The following is a 16,902-nucleotide window of genomic DNA, read 5'->3' as shown; positions in this document are numbered from 1 at the left end:
GTGGAGTTGTAGAAAAGAGATACGTTTTCAGGTATTCTTTTAAAAAGCACCGCCAGTGTCACATGTATGATCATGACCACAGAAATTTAAAAAAAAGGAGAAAAGAGATAATTATTTTCAGGTATTAATTCAAAGGACCACGCCACCTGGTATAAATGGTATGAAGTTATAGGTATTATCGCAGAGTAATAAAGAGTTAAGAGATACGTTTTCAGGTATTCTTTTAAAAAGTACCGCCAGTGTCACATGTATGTTTATGATCACAGAAACTTTTTTAAAAAAGGGGGGAAAGAGATAATTATTTTCAGGTATCAATTCAAAGGACCCCGCCACCTGGTATAAATGGTATGACGTTATAGGTATTATCGCAAAGTAATAAAGAGCGAAGAGATATGTTTCAGGTATTCTTTCAAAGGGCCCCGCCAAAATCACGATCGTAGAATATTGTGAAGGTATTTGCAGGTGATCAAAGTGATATGACGGGTAACAATTAAAACGTCGTGGGAAAACTTTGAGATGAGACGATTTCATAATTATCTCGTGAGAAACTGAGAATTATCGTAAAATTTCCGTTACAAAATAATTAAGTAATCTGCCGCATCTTCCTTGGATATTTTGATCTCTTTTTTTCTCCCTGTATCTTTCCCCCTTTATATGTTTAATAATATTCTTTTGGCTAATATTTTCAGTTTGTTTGATTGTGTTGGGGTTAATGACATCTGCAAATGGATGTCATTTCATGAAAAGGAGCCACGAATGGTCCGTGGTCTTTCTACCTTGTACCTCAAAGTTTATTCCAGTTTCCCGTTTTCACATGCGGAACTGGTATAATTTATGAAAAGGAACATAATGATGCTATAATTGCTTCAATTAATAATGACGATGTGTTATTTAATTTAAGATGCAAAGTTATATGAAACATTGATATCTTCAGAAGTCTACTCGTAAAGAAAATAAAGATGTTATATACATGAAGTTGAAATGCTAACTGTTACCAACAAAATTTGGTAATAAAGAAAATGAAATGGGCTTAATGGAACTCAGGTGGGGTGGAGTTGGGGAAGATTCGTGTAAGAAATGATAATAGTCGGAGAGGGTTTCGGCACACTTCAAGGCTGCTTAAATTCCTTATTACACATTTAAATATTTAATTGGATTTTTAATGTCGGCGTGCTTCTGAGAAAGACATTGAAGGTCTGTCCTAGGGGTTCATCTATTTATTAAAGATTGACTCTTTCACGAAGCAAGCACGAGTTTCTTGAAGTTGGCAAAATTGGCAGGTCTTGCGTTTGAGGCGAGGGTCGATAAGTGTCAAGGTCCCTTAAAAAAAAAACGCCAATAGTTTCATGATCTTTTGGATTAATACCCAGAGGGTTAGGGAGTGTCCCTGGGTGTTGGTATCCAGCTTCGAGATCAATTTTTGCATTCAGGGCATGAACTGATAGCGGTATATACTCACCGACATCTTCTCTCGCAGTCTCTTCTTGTCCTCCCTCGCATTGTTCTCTGTGTTTCCCTTGCAGAAAATTGCGAAAATAATGGGGCGCAGGCCGGATCGCATTTGTTCATTGCTTCAATGTGAATAGTAGTAATGCAATTCTGTATTGTCCCGAATCAATTGAGCATGGATATTGTAAAGAAAGGGCAGTTTAAATAGCAGAAGAGGAAAGCGAAGTAACAAAACAGCGGTGAGCAGAGATCAAAGAGAACGAACCGCCGAGACTGTCGGCTCGCTCTTTGATGTTTCTCCTACCAATAGGCCGACTCGACATACAGCTATTCTAATAGCTACGTTAGCGATCGACGCACTTTAAAGGGTGTTAGGAAAAAGGACTGTTTAACCTCTATTATTCTCCTCTATCAAAGACACAAAAAGCCAACTGTTACGAATTCTATAGTCTCTTTCTTCCCATTGAAAGGCGCCTTTTTATGAAATGTCAGAATAGCATTTATACGTCTATTGGAAATGGATGTATTTTTTGTTTCGCCTGGAAGTGCGCTCTGCCATTGTATTGGTTTGAGACGTAATGCATTTCAACTGAATCCTTCTCCATCATAAATATACTTGTATTTCTTTTTCAACATAGTTTGGAGACTTTAAAGGCAAATAGGGTTTGTGATGTTCATCGGAATTGCCCATAAAAAGGAAGATTTCTTCCTAAGTTGTAAAACTTTATTTTGTCAAATCAGGTGCATCTATTCGTCGAACTGTGAAATTAAAAAAAGAGATTCCATCGGAGCTATCTCGCGCTTCCATCACCCGCATACCACGGAACTGCATGATCTCTCTATTTATATTCCGATCTTTTCGGTCCTTTACTTTTGGTCTGATTCGGGCGAAATCAAACAACATTTAGCGCTAAATAGCGATCTCTTAATAGCACGCCAATAGTCCCATCTATCTAAATGCTACCTCGTAAAACAAACGCAAAACTGTCCTGTCGTCTGCTCACGAACGTGTTTATGTCCGTCTCACATACAAACTGGTAATTTTATGCCCCCTATGAAACATTTTCTGCGCGCCTTTGATGTTTTCCGCCGCCGAGCCGTCAAAGCTGGGCTCCTACAAGAAGCCGAGAGATCTCGGGGTTATTTCAGCCGAACTGCCTCAATTATTTAGGTATCATTTTAAATTTGGAATGCAATTTCTGGCTACGAGTCGTTCCCATGCATACATACATACACAATATTCTCCTTCCGACAAGTTTTTTCTGGGTGATGAGGTAAATGTTTTTAGAAAGCGATAGGTTGAGCGAAAGTTCACGGTTTATATTGGAGGATATTGTGCCATGTTCTGGTTTCCCTGGAGGGTAGTTCAACATTTTGTTTTCTATTTAAAGATCATTTAAAGTCTGTTCAATGTGATGAATATTAAGAAACACTTTGTAATGGAATATATTAATCCACATCAAAGGGTTTCCTTACACGATATTTCAAAACATTAAAGGTCGTGTAAACAAAATGTTGTTTGGACTCTGTCCTTGTATATACTCCTCTTATACTTAAAATGTTTTCAGTGAAGATATAAATAGTTTGTGAAATTCAAAATTTGCCATCATCAAGTATAAGAATAATTTTGAAATTGTGAAAGTTGTGCGATCTAATCCCGTCTTCGGATATTTGCTCATGAAACATAAATGGACAGAAGTTGTTTGTAAATTTTGTTCTTTCGGCAAATGCTTGAGGTATATTGTTAAAAAGTAATAGTAAATAAAAATTACTGAACATGAGGGTAATTAATATGTGAACAACCAGCTAAATTTAGGCAATTACTGTTTGCCCGACTTGAGTAATGTTTTGCACAATCTTGATCGCTTTACTACTTATTGAGTGAGCAACGACAAAAAATAAAGAAGACATTACCCGAGTTGGGTATTTGCCAAAAGTTTGATTGGATACATACATTTTATTCCCGTCATTGTTGGGCAAATATTTTACCCAACAGTTGTTTGGTTTGGTTTGGTTTTATTTTCCGTATAAAAATTCAATACATACAAGAATACAATTTATAAATAATACAAATCAAGAATTAAAAAACGGCTGGAAAGCTCTATTCAGAGCCATTATTAAAATGGCTCTGTTCTTCCTAGAGGTCCAGAAATAATCAAACATAGAAATAAAACACAAAATATTACAAAAATATAATATTACAAACGCACTATCTACAACCCCCTCCCAAACCCTCTATAACACATTATGAATACGATTGTTACCATCCCTCCCCCCTCCCCGTTTACACCAAAAGTTTATACATCAAAATCTAGCATCCATTCATTTAGGCCCTGTCGAAATAAATTGAGTGTGTTCGGTCTACGTAAGTTAATCGGTTATTCATTATATAATTGCAGTGATGATCTTTAGCAGAATGTGGATTATTTACTCTGGATTCTTTTCTTTCCTTCTAATATTCTTTGCATTATGCAGACAAGAGAGCAGCATCTTGTGTGTCGAGATGACGCTATTCTAGGATTCGGGGCTTGCCCGACATATCGCAGTGATGCAGCCAACTACTCAACAAACTGTGAGCTCAATAAGAACACAAGACGATGTGAAGTGCCATCTTTGAAGGTAGAATGTTACTGTGATTAGGAAGATATCTGTGACGAGAATTAGTTGTGTTTCTATTGAGGCACTAGAGTGTACACCCTCCCCCATCATCTGACAAAAAAGGAATACAATGGAAAAAAAGAAAGAAAGGAAACAAGAAAGAAAGAAAAAGGGGAAGGGGGTAAATGGAACATGAATAAAATGATTGAACCTCATCTCTTCTCAAACATTTCCTGGTATTGATGATAAATTTGGAAATTATGGTCCATTTCATAAATGTATTGACAATGATTTTGGCATTCAGAGGGTGTTTTTTTGTATTAGACTATGACCAACCATCTTGCCCTCTCTTTGATCCCTTTCATAAAAGTGTATTTTAAAACACACATTTTTCTCTCTCTTTCTCTCTCTTTCTCTCTCTTTACCTCTAAACATCTACCTATGTATCTGTTTTCTCCTTCTCCCTCTCCAAATCTCTTTCCATTGCTCCCCTTTTCTCTCCCTCTCTCCCTCTCTTTCTCTCCCCTACTGAAGGCCAATAAATGCCTCTACTTTATTATAAACAGACCATCATACATTGTGGAAGAATCTATACAATACAGGTGAAAGCAAGAAGTAAGTTATTCTGGGTGAGAGCTCCCCCCCCCTCCCTCCTCTCTCTCTCTCTCTCTCTGCCCCCCCCCCCCCCATCTTAATCTCTGAGAAACTTGATTCAGGGGGGGGGGGGGTCAATTGCTCTCACCCACAACTTAAAAAAGACCAGTGCCCTTCAGTCATTCAGTAAAAAGAACTTCTTCCCCTCATTCTCTCCCTCTCTATACAGGTTAAAGCAAGATGTAAGGTCTACGAGATCTGCGATCAAGCAGTACTCATCTCAGGAGGCTGGAACAGACAGACTAGTCTCCAGTCGTCGGCAGACAATGTGCGAGACATGTATTCTGTCCTCAGGAAAAATGGATTCAGAAGACCAAACATCAAAACATTTTTTGCTGATACCAGCAGTGTATTAGGTATGCAACATCAGATGAAAATGCGTTTTCAATGTCTTTCTTTTTTCCATTTCCTTAAATCTCTTTTCTTTCTTTTTTCCTTCTTTTTTTGTGGATTAGCTATTAGTATCTTATTAAGCACTGAAACTACCTTCATTTTTCAACATGTTATGTGCTGTACATCAGTACAATAGATACATCAGATGAATCTCAATGATAAGACTTTGATAAAGAAGTGGTTCCATTTTGGAAAATATTTTGAGAGTGTTGGCATCATGACATCATGAAATTGATCACTCTGTATATTCTAATATCATGTTTAAATATCCATTTTGTCATAATTTGTATGTCTCTGGCGCCAAGTTTTGGACCACGATGGTTCTTATCATTGTTTTGCCATTATATGGATATGATTTGTTAGAATACTTGTATGTTATTTGTGAATATATATGATGACATTTTGTAAAGAAAGAACCCTGTGGAAGGGACAAAGAAGGGGTAGGGTGGGGAGGAGGCACATCATATTGTACAATGTATCATTGTACAATATGATGTACAATGTATCATTGTCTGCAAATCTATGAATCACAGAAAACATTTGTTTTTTCTGTTATGTTGAGAAAATTGGGGCCCAATTCAAAAGTGTTTCAGCAACACCTCTTTCTTGAACTGTTCACTCAGGGTCTTACACTGCTAGGGGTCTAAACCCCAAAATTTGGACTCATCATCCTCCCCCTCCCCCTCCTTTTAAAAAAGACAAGAAAATGGCACTCCAGATCCCCAGATGAAGGAATTGGTGTTTAGCCAAAGTTTGAATACATGTAACTGTAATGAGTATTTTTTTATGAGATGTAATCTAAGCAAATAAATAAGCTAATGTTTATTCATTTATTTCTGTCTTCCAACAGAAGGTATTGATGAAGAGGGATCGAGACACACCTACCCTGCAACACACAAAATGGCGATCCAGAGCCATCTGAGTACACTCTGTAGAACGCCGTACTGCGTAGAGAGCCTCGTCATCTATCTCAATAGTCCCACCCTAGCGGATGGGACGATGCTTCTCTGGGATACAAACCAAGATGGCATAGTGAGTAATATATCTGAAAAGCAGTTGGATATATTTTAATAATAAGAATAATATTGAAGTCTGCAGTCAAACCTGTTTTAGTGACCACCTGTCTACAAAGACCACATTTTTTGTTTTCCTTGAAAATGTTTTCCCATTGAAACATGTACTAAAGGAACCTGTCTACAAAGTTCACATTTTTTGTTTCCCTTGAAAATGGTTTCTCATTGAAACATGTACTAAAGGAACCTGTCTACAAAGACCACGTTTGGCGTTTCACTTGGGTGGTCGCTATAGACAGGTTTGACTGTATAGTGCTCATGTCTGGCACAATGCCACTCCTTGTGCTCCGGCCATTATTATTACCCTGGCTTTTAGCATGACTGCCATTACGGCGCTCGAGCTTTTCAATTACCACCAGGTACCCATTTAACTCATCTAGATGGAGTGTGACAATTCTAGATTGATATCTTCCTAAAGGACATTAGCGTTGCAACAGAGATTTGAACCCGGCAACCAGTGGTTTAAAGTCCAGAGACTTATCCACTGGACCACATCACCTTTTATGTGCAATTATGCTGTAACTCAAGGTATTGAGATTAGCTGTGAGATCAGTATATGAATGAAATACAAGTCAGAACAATCTTTGACACAGAAAGTAGTATAATTTGCAACACCTACTGCCATTCAGTGAGTTACTACGTGTTGTTTTAACACCAGGCCATATCTGGTCAATGCCTTGAACACAACATATGAGAATGAATATCTCTATCCTTTTAATCATGACTAATTACTATCCAGTGTCTGCTGCAGTAACCGAGGCTGTAAATCAAGCTAAATAGGAGATATTTTGAACTTCATCACCTACACAAAGTGCAGGGATCTGAGGGTAGAGAAACAGTTAGGGAAAAGTATATATGCCATCAGTAACTGATTGATAGATATAAAGATATTCAGAGTTACAGACAAGAAATCGTAATTAGGTAGATGATACAAATTCCTCCCTATGTCCTTGCTTATTCTATTAGTAGGGTAATATTAATGTTTTAGTAATATATACCATAAATAAGCTATAACATTTATTAAATGTGAACCATTAATAACTCATTATGTATTAAACCAACAGGCAAACGTAGACGAGCAGTACACAGTCTCAGAATTCTTAGAAGACATCTCGGACTGCAACGCGCGGCACATCTACATCATCGCTGACCAAAGCTTCTCCGGTAGGCTGGTAGATGCTCTTCAGCTTAGGTCCGACACCCCCCATCATGAGAATGTTGTGGTATTCACCAGCGGAGGGAGTCTGGAGTACTCATGGAACAGCGAGTTAACGAATCGATGGATGAACTCTAATCATACGACGTTGTGTGTTGACGAAATCCATAGGGTGAGGAAAATTAGACTTATCTTCGTACTTCTGTCCTAGCTGCATCAGTACAATTCAATAAAACCCACTTTAGTCACCACTTTTGATTAGGCCTTTAAAAAAAAATGTTGTATTGCCCTTTGCAACCGACCCTCAAATCTTGAAATCTATAGTTGGCTTTATAAAACAGTTTTTTTGGTTTTTTTTACTGTTGCTTAGAGAAAACAAAATATGAAAGCATTCGAAACTGAGAAACATCAGTCCAAAGAAGGAGGGAAAAAAAAGGATTTCCGATCCACCGACCCATGTTTTGGCACCTAAAGGGCAATAGAACATCATTTTTAGGCCTTATAATGAAAGACTTCATATTTTATTTCCCCTTTTTATAGTGTTTCTTTATAGAAACCACTTCAAGTGTAATGAAACAACCAGTAATTTTAAACGAGCTGCCAATTAAGATCGCTTTTCTTGTCTCCCTAGAGTAGTCTGTACGTAATGTAATGCAATAATATATGAAAGCAAGTTAAACAGATGTCGATTTCATCAATCTATTTTTTTAGACTACAGAAATAACAGCACTCAGACAAATATCAGACCTTAACATTCAAGTCTTCTTTGATATTTGTATTAATGTTTCTTGTGCACACCCAGTCTGATTTGTTCTACTCAACCAGGAGTGTTGAGCCGTAATATTTTTCAGAATCAGATTCAGATTCTTTTACACGGCTTTATAGCTCAAAGTTTTACTTCTCAGGACTGAAGAAAAGTCATAAAATCCATTAAAATTAACACAATACTACTGTATTTATTCATCTCTTATTAACATGAATTTTACACTGCATGTTAGACAAAAAGAATACAAAAAAGGTATTTTTTGTTGTATTTCAAATTGAAAATAAAACTTGAATCTTATGGTACATTTTCTTCTTATTGCAATTGCTTCTTCTCATTTTACAGGGTTACGAAGGCACTCTTTCCTCGACGCCCATCCTCTACGAGAGCTCTCAAAACGCTGCCAACACAACTCTTTTTGGAGCACCCTGTGATATGCTTCCCTTCCTTACTCCACATGAACTCCGCGTCACGTACATGGGATGTCAAAACCTTCCCATGACGCTCTGGTGGTTCCGCTTCCAGTCGACACGATCGACGCGATCGACGCATCGATAGCAAGACAAAAGGAAGATTATTTGACAAGGACTTATGATCAGAACATTTGTGATCAGAACTTTATTTGTTTTGTTTCCAGTTTGCTTTTTAAAAGCGAGCTGAAATTTGATTACAGAGCTTTCTTCTCATAAAAAGCTTTCTAAAAGTTTACAACATGGAGTGTCAGGAGAGGTGACTGGGTCGAAAGTGTATCGATCCTGACTCAAGGTGGCGCTGTTCAAGATCAAGATTTGAGGAGCATTTTCTTTCTTAAAGCATTGAAAAGGAGAACAACAACAATGTTGTCTTTTTTAAAAGCTTCACTTTCGTAATATATGAGTTGATATGAAAGGATTATCATCTTCATTTTACTATGTATTAATTCTTTTTGTTTTGAATTCCATGTGATTTTTGCACAAATTCTTAATTTGGTATTCTGTGATTGCTTTTTTGTTCGAATCAAAAGTTGATTTTCGGTTTCTTACTTGATCTCTTTTGAAGTAAAATAATGCAATTACAAATTTTCCAATTCATAGAATATTTTCCTTGTTTTGAAAGAGTTTTTCATACTTTGAGTTGTATTTCTTCATTTAGATTTGTTCTAAACTTGAGTTGCACAAATTCTTTCAATTACTTTTTCTTACTATAAAAACAACCTTCAATATTTTTTCTTGCCATTGAAGGTAGTTGTTCTACTTGGTATATGAGTGTTTTATGGTCGAAATGAACGTGCTAACCCACGTTTTTTTTCAACCAAATCTTTTGCAAGAGTGGTCTTGTATGTTGAGGCAATGCCTGTTTGTAAATAAGCATATTTATCAGTGTAAATGTACAAAATTAACAACAAATTATGAGAGCACAGATTATAAATAACAATGCTGTAATTAGATATTTTTTTCAAATTTACTAGACAAGGGTGTGTTTTTAATGTTGACAAAGGGAACAAATATTGATTTGTTGAACTTTTTACTTCACCTGCATTTGATTGAGTTAAAGAAGTTTGTTGAAATTAGTAAAGAAAAATCACTGGATTTTTGCAATTAAATACTGTTGTGATCTTCGGATAAGCCCGTAAAATCTATTGACTTTTCTTAGTCGATGTTTAACCATCAATAAGTATTACATGTACAGGTGTAAATTGGGTCTTTTTTTAGCAAATAAACTTTTTTGAAACACGATCCATGAAAGTAGTTTTTTTTTACAAGCCACTTTTTTACATATATGCTAAATGTGTGAATTTTTAAGATATCAAAATACTGAAGCAAACATGCACCCTATTGTCCCTCAGTCTAAATAAAATGTTCATTTTTTTTTTACTTTAAGTTCTGTTTTATAACTTTTGGTTGGAACGTGTTATAAAAAGATTTTTGGTTGACTTGTTTTGAGTTCAGATTGATATTTCCCCTTTCCTAGTTTTTAAGATATTTGAAAAGTTGTCATTCTAGGTTTTATCCTTTTTTTTCTTCTCTAAATTCAATTCATACCGATACATGTATTCTCTTTCTCCCTCCCCCCCCCCCCCCCCCCCTTCACTCTGTCTCTTCCTCTCTACCAATTTCTCTCTCTCTCTTTGTCTTTTTCTCTACCAATATCTCTCTCTCTCTCTCTCTACTCCACTTTCTCTTTCTTTCCATTTGTATCTGCCATTCTGTCTACATGCCTACTTCTCCAACTCTTGGAGTCGCTTTCCCTTACTATTGTTTTCCTTATAATTTATATCCCACCAATATTCTTTTCTTGTTCTAAAAAGTTATTTCCAAACTTGGCTTAAAGTTTTACACTCAACTTTCCAAATATTCTCAGTTCTAAGCATGGCAACACATTAGCTGCTGAACTTCTTTCTTCGATTTTTGTTTGGGGAAAATTCTTTCACCATGCTCAAAGAGAGAACATGTTTTAGTACTTTTTATGAATGTATATATTTATATATATATTAGCTCAGGATACATGGTAATAAAACATGCAAAAAGAGCAATGACATTGGTGTTTTGTTTCATTTTTTTAGTGAGTATTCATATAAAATATTTAATCAAGATTGGATGTCAATAAACCAAGAGTTTATTCTTTTCCATTATTGGAACATCACTATTTTCATTAAACTTAATCTTTGAAGAATTAACAAAAAGTGTTAATTAAAATCACAGGGTCATCGTTGTGAAGACGGGAAACGTAAACATAGTTTAATGTGAAGCACCACAACCTGAGCATACCTTGCATTACATTTCAATTACTTAATCGTAAATTAACAGGGACAGATCCTGGCAGAGGTAGTTTAAAGGGTATTCTAAACTGGGGTTAATAATACTGACAAAACACTAAAGGAGTAAAGTCGCTGTGGAATAAGAAAAAGAAGAAAGATTAATTTATAAAGCGCATAATAGGACAATTTGTATGTGCATAACAAGGTAAATACAACTAAAACAAAACACAATTTTATGCTTATGAATTTTCAACTTCCAATTCTACTTTGTGATAATAGTGGCATTTAAAAAAACTCACACATTAATAGACGATTGATTCCTTAAACTTTAAGGACTACTTAAATACAACAAATAATATGTCATAATTATCACAATCTAGTACAAAAAAATGCTAACATTACATATTTATAATGAGTGCTTAAATCATCTATAAAAGACAGTCAAAGTAAAGTACATGTACGATGCAGAAATGAGTAAACACATTTCGACCAATTCTGTAACTTTGATTCAACATCTTGATTTATTTTTGCTTCATAACCTCGGACACAATTGTACAAAAACACACATTCCATTGTCACCTTTGCTAAAAAGTTTACTCTACTACACTACCAGCTGCCTTGCATATTCCAGCTCATCAGCTAAAACATTTTGACGTTCAAGATAAGACCAAAATTTACAAACGATGAAAGCTCAATCTTTTTTTCATGAAAAACCATCAGGTTAATAAAATAGTTACCAAAGTTGTGTGTTATTTTCAATCAAGATATTTGCCTTAATCAGGCCTTTTCTATGAGAATACCACTTAATACTTTCGCCCTTTTGTCAATGTCCAAATCTTAAAACTGTGTTTTTAATGAAAATGAGGTGCCTAAATCAAGTGAAATGGAAAAAAAAAATGAATAAGTAGTATTACTTAGGCAATTTTTTCTTGAAGTGACGAGATCTTGAATAAACAAAAGAAATAACTTGGGATTTAGTATGAAATTGAGGACTGTAGAAGCATGCAAACTAATCTGATAAAGAAAGAAATTCTGAATTCAAAGTTGCCATTACATACATGAACGAGAAAAAAAAAGTTAAAACAAGTAAATAAAGACCTCTCAAGAGACAATAGAGATCTTCATAGGCAGGTGGTCTTTATACCCAGGTTCCTTTAGTACACAAGTGAAGAGGAAATAATTCTCAAGGGAACAAATAAATGTGCTCTTTATAGACAGGTGGTCTTTCTATGCAAGTGGTCACAAAAGCATCGTTTACTGTATATTCCTTTTGACACATTCTTTAGTACGGCAGTTATTGTATCATGAGTAAAACGGGGGGCTAACAAGTACAGCAGGAGAGCAATACGCCAGTTCGTAAATAGCTTAGGAACGCATGACCCCCAAATATCCACAGATCTTTTACACGATGAAAACGTCCCACTTGTGCACTTTAGAATAATCACTGCCGAAGTGATCGAGGTGCTTCATGAATACCTTTTGTTTGCCTCTTGAGAAGAATACTTCCACCTGTGTATCAGATAAATGTACTGTCGGTGCATAAGAGAGTAATGATTACATAACTTTCATGAACCTGATACCAGCATTCGTCCTGCTGGTTTTACTATTGGGAACGTATGACCTTTATCTGCCCATGCGCAAATCCTAATTACGAACTCGCTTATTCTTGAATCACAGATAAGGTTCATCTGATTGGCGATGGAAATTGAAAATAAGTTCTTTCTTCTTCACAGTCAGTGAAAAGAAAATATTTTTCTTCAACCTGTGAACCCATTCTACATATTGTCGTATTGCATCAGCAACAGCGACAGCTATGATATAATACCTGTCTTCATCAGCACGAGATTGCCAAATAACCCGCTAATTTGCGTCTTCACCAGCCCAAAGACTCACACTATGCGCGAACGCTGAGCAAAACATCTTGAGCTAATTTCTCGAGCTGATGGAGACGCGATTTGTAACTTCGGGCCTATTTCCCAAATCAGAAATATTTATGTGAGCTGTATATTAAAGACAGAATCACATTAGAAATTGCACAAAGATTTAATTTCATGGGGAAAAATCGTATTTAATTTGAAAACACACAAGCAAACACATTTTTTATGGATAGTACATTAGCGTGGTACTATAATCTGTAATAAAAAATAATGTATTACTGTATGTATCAATAACATATTTATATAAACATACATGAATCAATTTATCCTCAAATACAAGGTCCAAATATTATTTCATCTTGATCTCACACTCCTCCCCCCCCCCCCCCCCCCCCTCCCCCTAAACAAAGAAGAATACATACATATATAAATAAAAGGAACATATGATATTGTGCAAAATAACGAATCGCACTTGCATACAAGTATTCATCTACAATACGGATTACTATCTGTCATTTTTACTACTGTTTTTAACAGTTGCAAGCTACAGAATAGCAAATATTAGACCGCATGTTCAAATATTATTTCCTATGGGACTAAATGGTGATTTGTAATCAACTACATTTACACACACCCTAAGAGAGCAAAACACACCTCGCAAATTAACTTCACATCTTGTAAATAATTAAAGGTGAATTTGGAAACTTGTAACAATGACAGGAAATATACATGTACATGTTTTTAATAATAAGCTAGAAGGAGATGCACTTTAATTAGCCTACAATTAGTAACACTGCACACAAGAATACATAATAAAGACCACTGCTCTGTGCTATAGTTGTGGTCTTCTTAGATGTGAGTTAAAGGGAGGCTTTACTACTTCAGCAAGAAGGGATTAGACCACCCAGTAAGCCATAGAGGTCACTGTGACAGGTGGCTATCTCATTAACTCAGCTCTCATTTAACATAAGAAAAAGAGGATCATGGACCAACAGGCACCGATTTGGGAAGTTTTCTATATAGAGGGAGCAAGTAGCTACAAGTAGGACAGTGTGCCTTTAATACAAATGAAGAAACTCACTACTCTCGGCTCCTATGCCTTTTTGCGTTCATGAAAATACCTATGTAAAAAAATATGTTATAACTATTACTTGTATTCACTCTAGATGAAGTAGAAACAGTCCAAGGCCTGTATTCCATTCAATACTTATGTCAGAAAAATGGGAATATGTCACTGAGTAGATATTTTGCCACTCAGTTGGTTTCTCAAAAGTCAGATTCTTAGATATGATATAAATAAGACCTGATTCAGTTTACTTCCTGAAGCTCAATGCTATTAAAGTAAAAATCCCGACAATAAACATAATTCAAGTATTGAATTGAATATGGCCCCGATACCCTGAGAACACAAAATCAATATGGGCGTAAATGCAGATATATTAACACATTTACTATAAACAAAATAAATAATATTGATAATATTGAAATACCCTGGTCTTAATTTTATCAGTGCCTCTTTCTTTGTTGAGGTGATGTGGGCCTGTTGTATATAAACTGTTATTTGAATAGTATTTTAGTCACTATAGATAATATAGCTTTTACAAAGTTCTGTATTCACTTTACTAGACAATTATAATATGAAAACTGAACATTATAGCAAAACAATAACAAGAATTTAGAAGTCAGGGGGTTGATGTCTGTACAGTTGCTTTTAATTGGCTTAACACTTTGGCTACTTTCTTCACATTTCTGCACTGTCACCTGTTTGCCACTCATGCATTTTTGCACAAACAATAGACACTAACTGCTGGAAGGATTGCCTTGTGCAACACAATAGCTTTGCATAATTTCCCATTGACAGTCTTAATTAGTTCCATGACAACACTTCCAACACCTGTATAGATTAATCTTGTGCTGGAAACAGTGAAAAAACCTTAAAGCCTTATGTGTATCTACCACATGATAGATACAAGCTGCACAGTGAGATTATTTGTGTGGCATATAAAGAGAGTTATAAAATAGCTCAAGTATTTATAAACATTGTGATTGGTCAAAACGCTAGATCCAGGCAGTGTAGGCGTAGAGCAAGTAGCAAGGTCTTCTCTTTTCATTTTCTAGAACCAACATAACTCTATCCTAAGTCTAACTCTTGTAGACTCTAACGTTACACCTAGACTTTCATTCGTTTTGATTTTCATATGTCGCTATTGTATAGAACAAATAACGCACTTGACCCAATTGGGTGTTATGTAAATGCAGTGCTAGCTCGGTATCTTCAGATGGTGCGCACTGTAAACAACTAACTTATCAGAGTCCTCACATGTAACATATATATACAAGCAATCATTGCAATCATTACAATCATGTTATTTTACACATGTACTGTTCTAAGGCTCATCTGAAATTCAACCAAACCAATTCAGAAGCCACAATATTGCCAGCCTAAAAGCCCATGCGTGACAAAATGTCTTCACAGAACGTGCGGATACTTCCGAAACTCTTCATACCTCGAAACCACTTAATAGTACAACTTGCAATAAATAGAAATAGCATAGAAGAAACATCACCCACACACTCTTTCCCTGAAGAAAAAAACATATATGCATCAAGAGAAAAGATTTGCAATATAACTTCAAGGAATTTTCTGATTATTAAAGCCAAAGAAATGAAAACCAACTGTGAATACAAGTCTTAGATTTCTGTCTGGAGTCTTCTATTTTGGCACATCAGGACTTTTGCTGCTCCATTTCAGGTAATTTTCTGATTATTAAAGCCAAAGAAATGAAGACTGGGCGTTGTGGCGTGCGCCTGTAATCCAGCTAACAATGGAAGTTACAAACTGATTCAGCCGAGGACGCAGGTTTGAAACTGAGTCACGTCTTTCGGACGGTGACGTTAAAGGCCGGTCCACAGACGTAAATAATCATATCTGATTGATACATGTCTGTAAAAATCCAATAACACACACACTGATTGCGATTACAAGTCTTAGATTCTGTCTGGCATCTTCTACTTTGGCTCATCAAGGGTTTCGCTGCTCCCTTTCGCAACTGCTTCCTCCTCTGCTTGAAGCTGCTGCTGCCACATATCAGCGTAAATGCCATCCAATCCCAACAGCTGTTCATGCCTGTCATATAAAAAACAAACATTTTGGATCATTTTTTTTTATTTCAAGCAGGGCTTGACACTAAAAGATACCGGGACAAATGGGCCCCAAAAGACAAGTGCTAACCCCAAAATTTCAAAATTCTTGCACAGTTCGTTCTGGACCACCCTCAAAGAGAGTTAGTGTAAAGCAGTGTTTTGAAAGTATTGATTAATGAAGTACGCCTAATAATCTATCACTCTTAACTATTTTGATGATATGCAGACTAATGTATTACACAGACGGAGTCGAAGAACGGTCAACACTTTGGAATGCGTTTTTCTCAAAATTGACATCAGCTCATGCATCTATTCTTTCCTTTTTCCTGAGCACTAACAAAATATCAATAGGCTATTACATTTTGGACAGATTTCTAACTTTATGACTGAAGTAGTAAAATCAGGGAAATAGTTAAAACTTTGAAATGTGTTTTTCATGAAATACAAAGTCATTATCCATGCATTCATTCACACCACTTTGCCAAACACATGATGAAATGGAACAAGGGCATGAACACAATTTTCGTCACATTTTTGAAAGCTCTCTAGCTTTGGTTGCTGAAGCTGAGCCGAGCTACTCTGATAGGGTTCTCAAGCATTCAAGTAACTTCTTCATATTGGTAACCCACTTTCATCACCTGGGTGAAGAGTGGCTAAGCCAGAATAATGTCTTGACAAAGGACACTACAGTGTGCCCCGGTAAAAAACAAAACCGAGAAGTATAGATGTTTTGTCATAACTTAATCACGATTATAATTAACGAATGACACATGATTGAGGTGTCATATGAAAGGGCAGAAAATGAACTTTCTAGAAATATGATTTTCTCTTCGAAATTCAGATACTGTTTTCCAAATGACTTTTTGGTACCCTCTCTTCAAATTGTTTTTAATCACTCATGCATGAAATATGCATCATATGAACTGCATGAAATGAAAGAGGAGGAATTAAGCTTTACAAATATTTGTCATTTATTAATTATAATTGTGATTAAGTTATGAAAAAAACATTGATAATTCTCGGTTTTGTTTTTTCTGGGACGCACTGTATAATGCAGT

At 35.9% G+C, this 16,902-nt stretch overlaps 2 protein-coding genes across 4 annotated transcripts in view; one reads left to right on the top strand and one right to left on the bottom strand.

Annotated features, from left to right (window-relative positions):
• Positions 1–9,632, top strand: part of LOC593876 — a 29,181-nt gene extending 19,549 nt beyond the window's left edge. Inside the window, exons 3-7 of one of the 2 annotated variants that reach the window (XM_030990318.1) lie at positions 3,925–4,068; positions 4,871–5,057; positions 5,948–6,126; positions 7,232–7,495; positions 8,432–9,632. In XM_030990318.1, the coding sequence (XP_030846178.1) occupies positions 3,925–4,068; positions 4,871–5,057; positions 5,948–6,126; positions 7,232–7,495; positions 8,432–8,644 (987 nt within the window). In that variant the 3' untranslated portion in view covers positions 8,645–9,632. Of the gene's footprint in view, positions 1–3,924; positions 4,069–4,870; positions 5,058–5,944; positions 6,127–7,231; positions 7,496–8,431 lie in introns of both variants that reach the window. The other variant, XM_793334.5, reaches the window with a different exon arrangement.
• Positions 9,633–14,390: 4,758 nt separating this feature from the next.
• Positions 14,391–16,902, bottom strand: part of LOC583333 (ATP-binding cassette sub-family B member 6, mitochondrial) — a 31,640-nt gene continuing 29,128 nt past the window's right edge. For both annotated transcript variants that reach the window (XM_030990316.1, XM_030990317.1), the window contains one exon: positions 14,391–15,827. In XM_030990316.1, coding sequence (XP_030846176.1) covers positions 15,710–15,827 — 118 coding nt within the window. In that variant the 3' untranslated portion in view covers positions 14,391–15,709. The remainder of the gene's footprint in view (positions 15,828–16,902) is intronic.

This window comes from Strongylocentrotus purpuratus, unplaced genomic scaffold, assembly GCF_000002235.5.
Source record: "Strongylocentrotus purpuratus isolate Spur 01 unplaced genomic scaffold, Spur_5.0 spur5_scaffold_19, whole genome shotgun sequence".
In the NCBI taxonomy this organism is placed as follows: domain Eukaryota; kingdom Metazoa; phylum Echinodermata; class Echinoidea; order Camarodonta; family Strongylocentrotidae; genus Strongylocentrotus; species Strongylocentrotus purpuratus.
The sequence above is the reverse complement of the archived record's forward strand: the minus strand, read 5'-3'. Positions and strand labels throughout refer to the sequence as shown.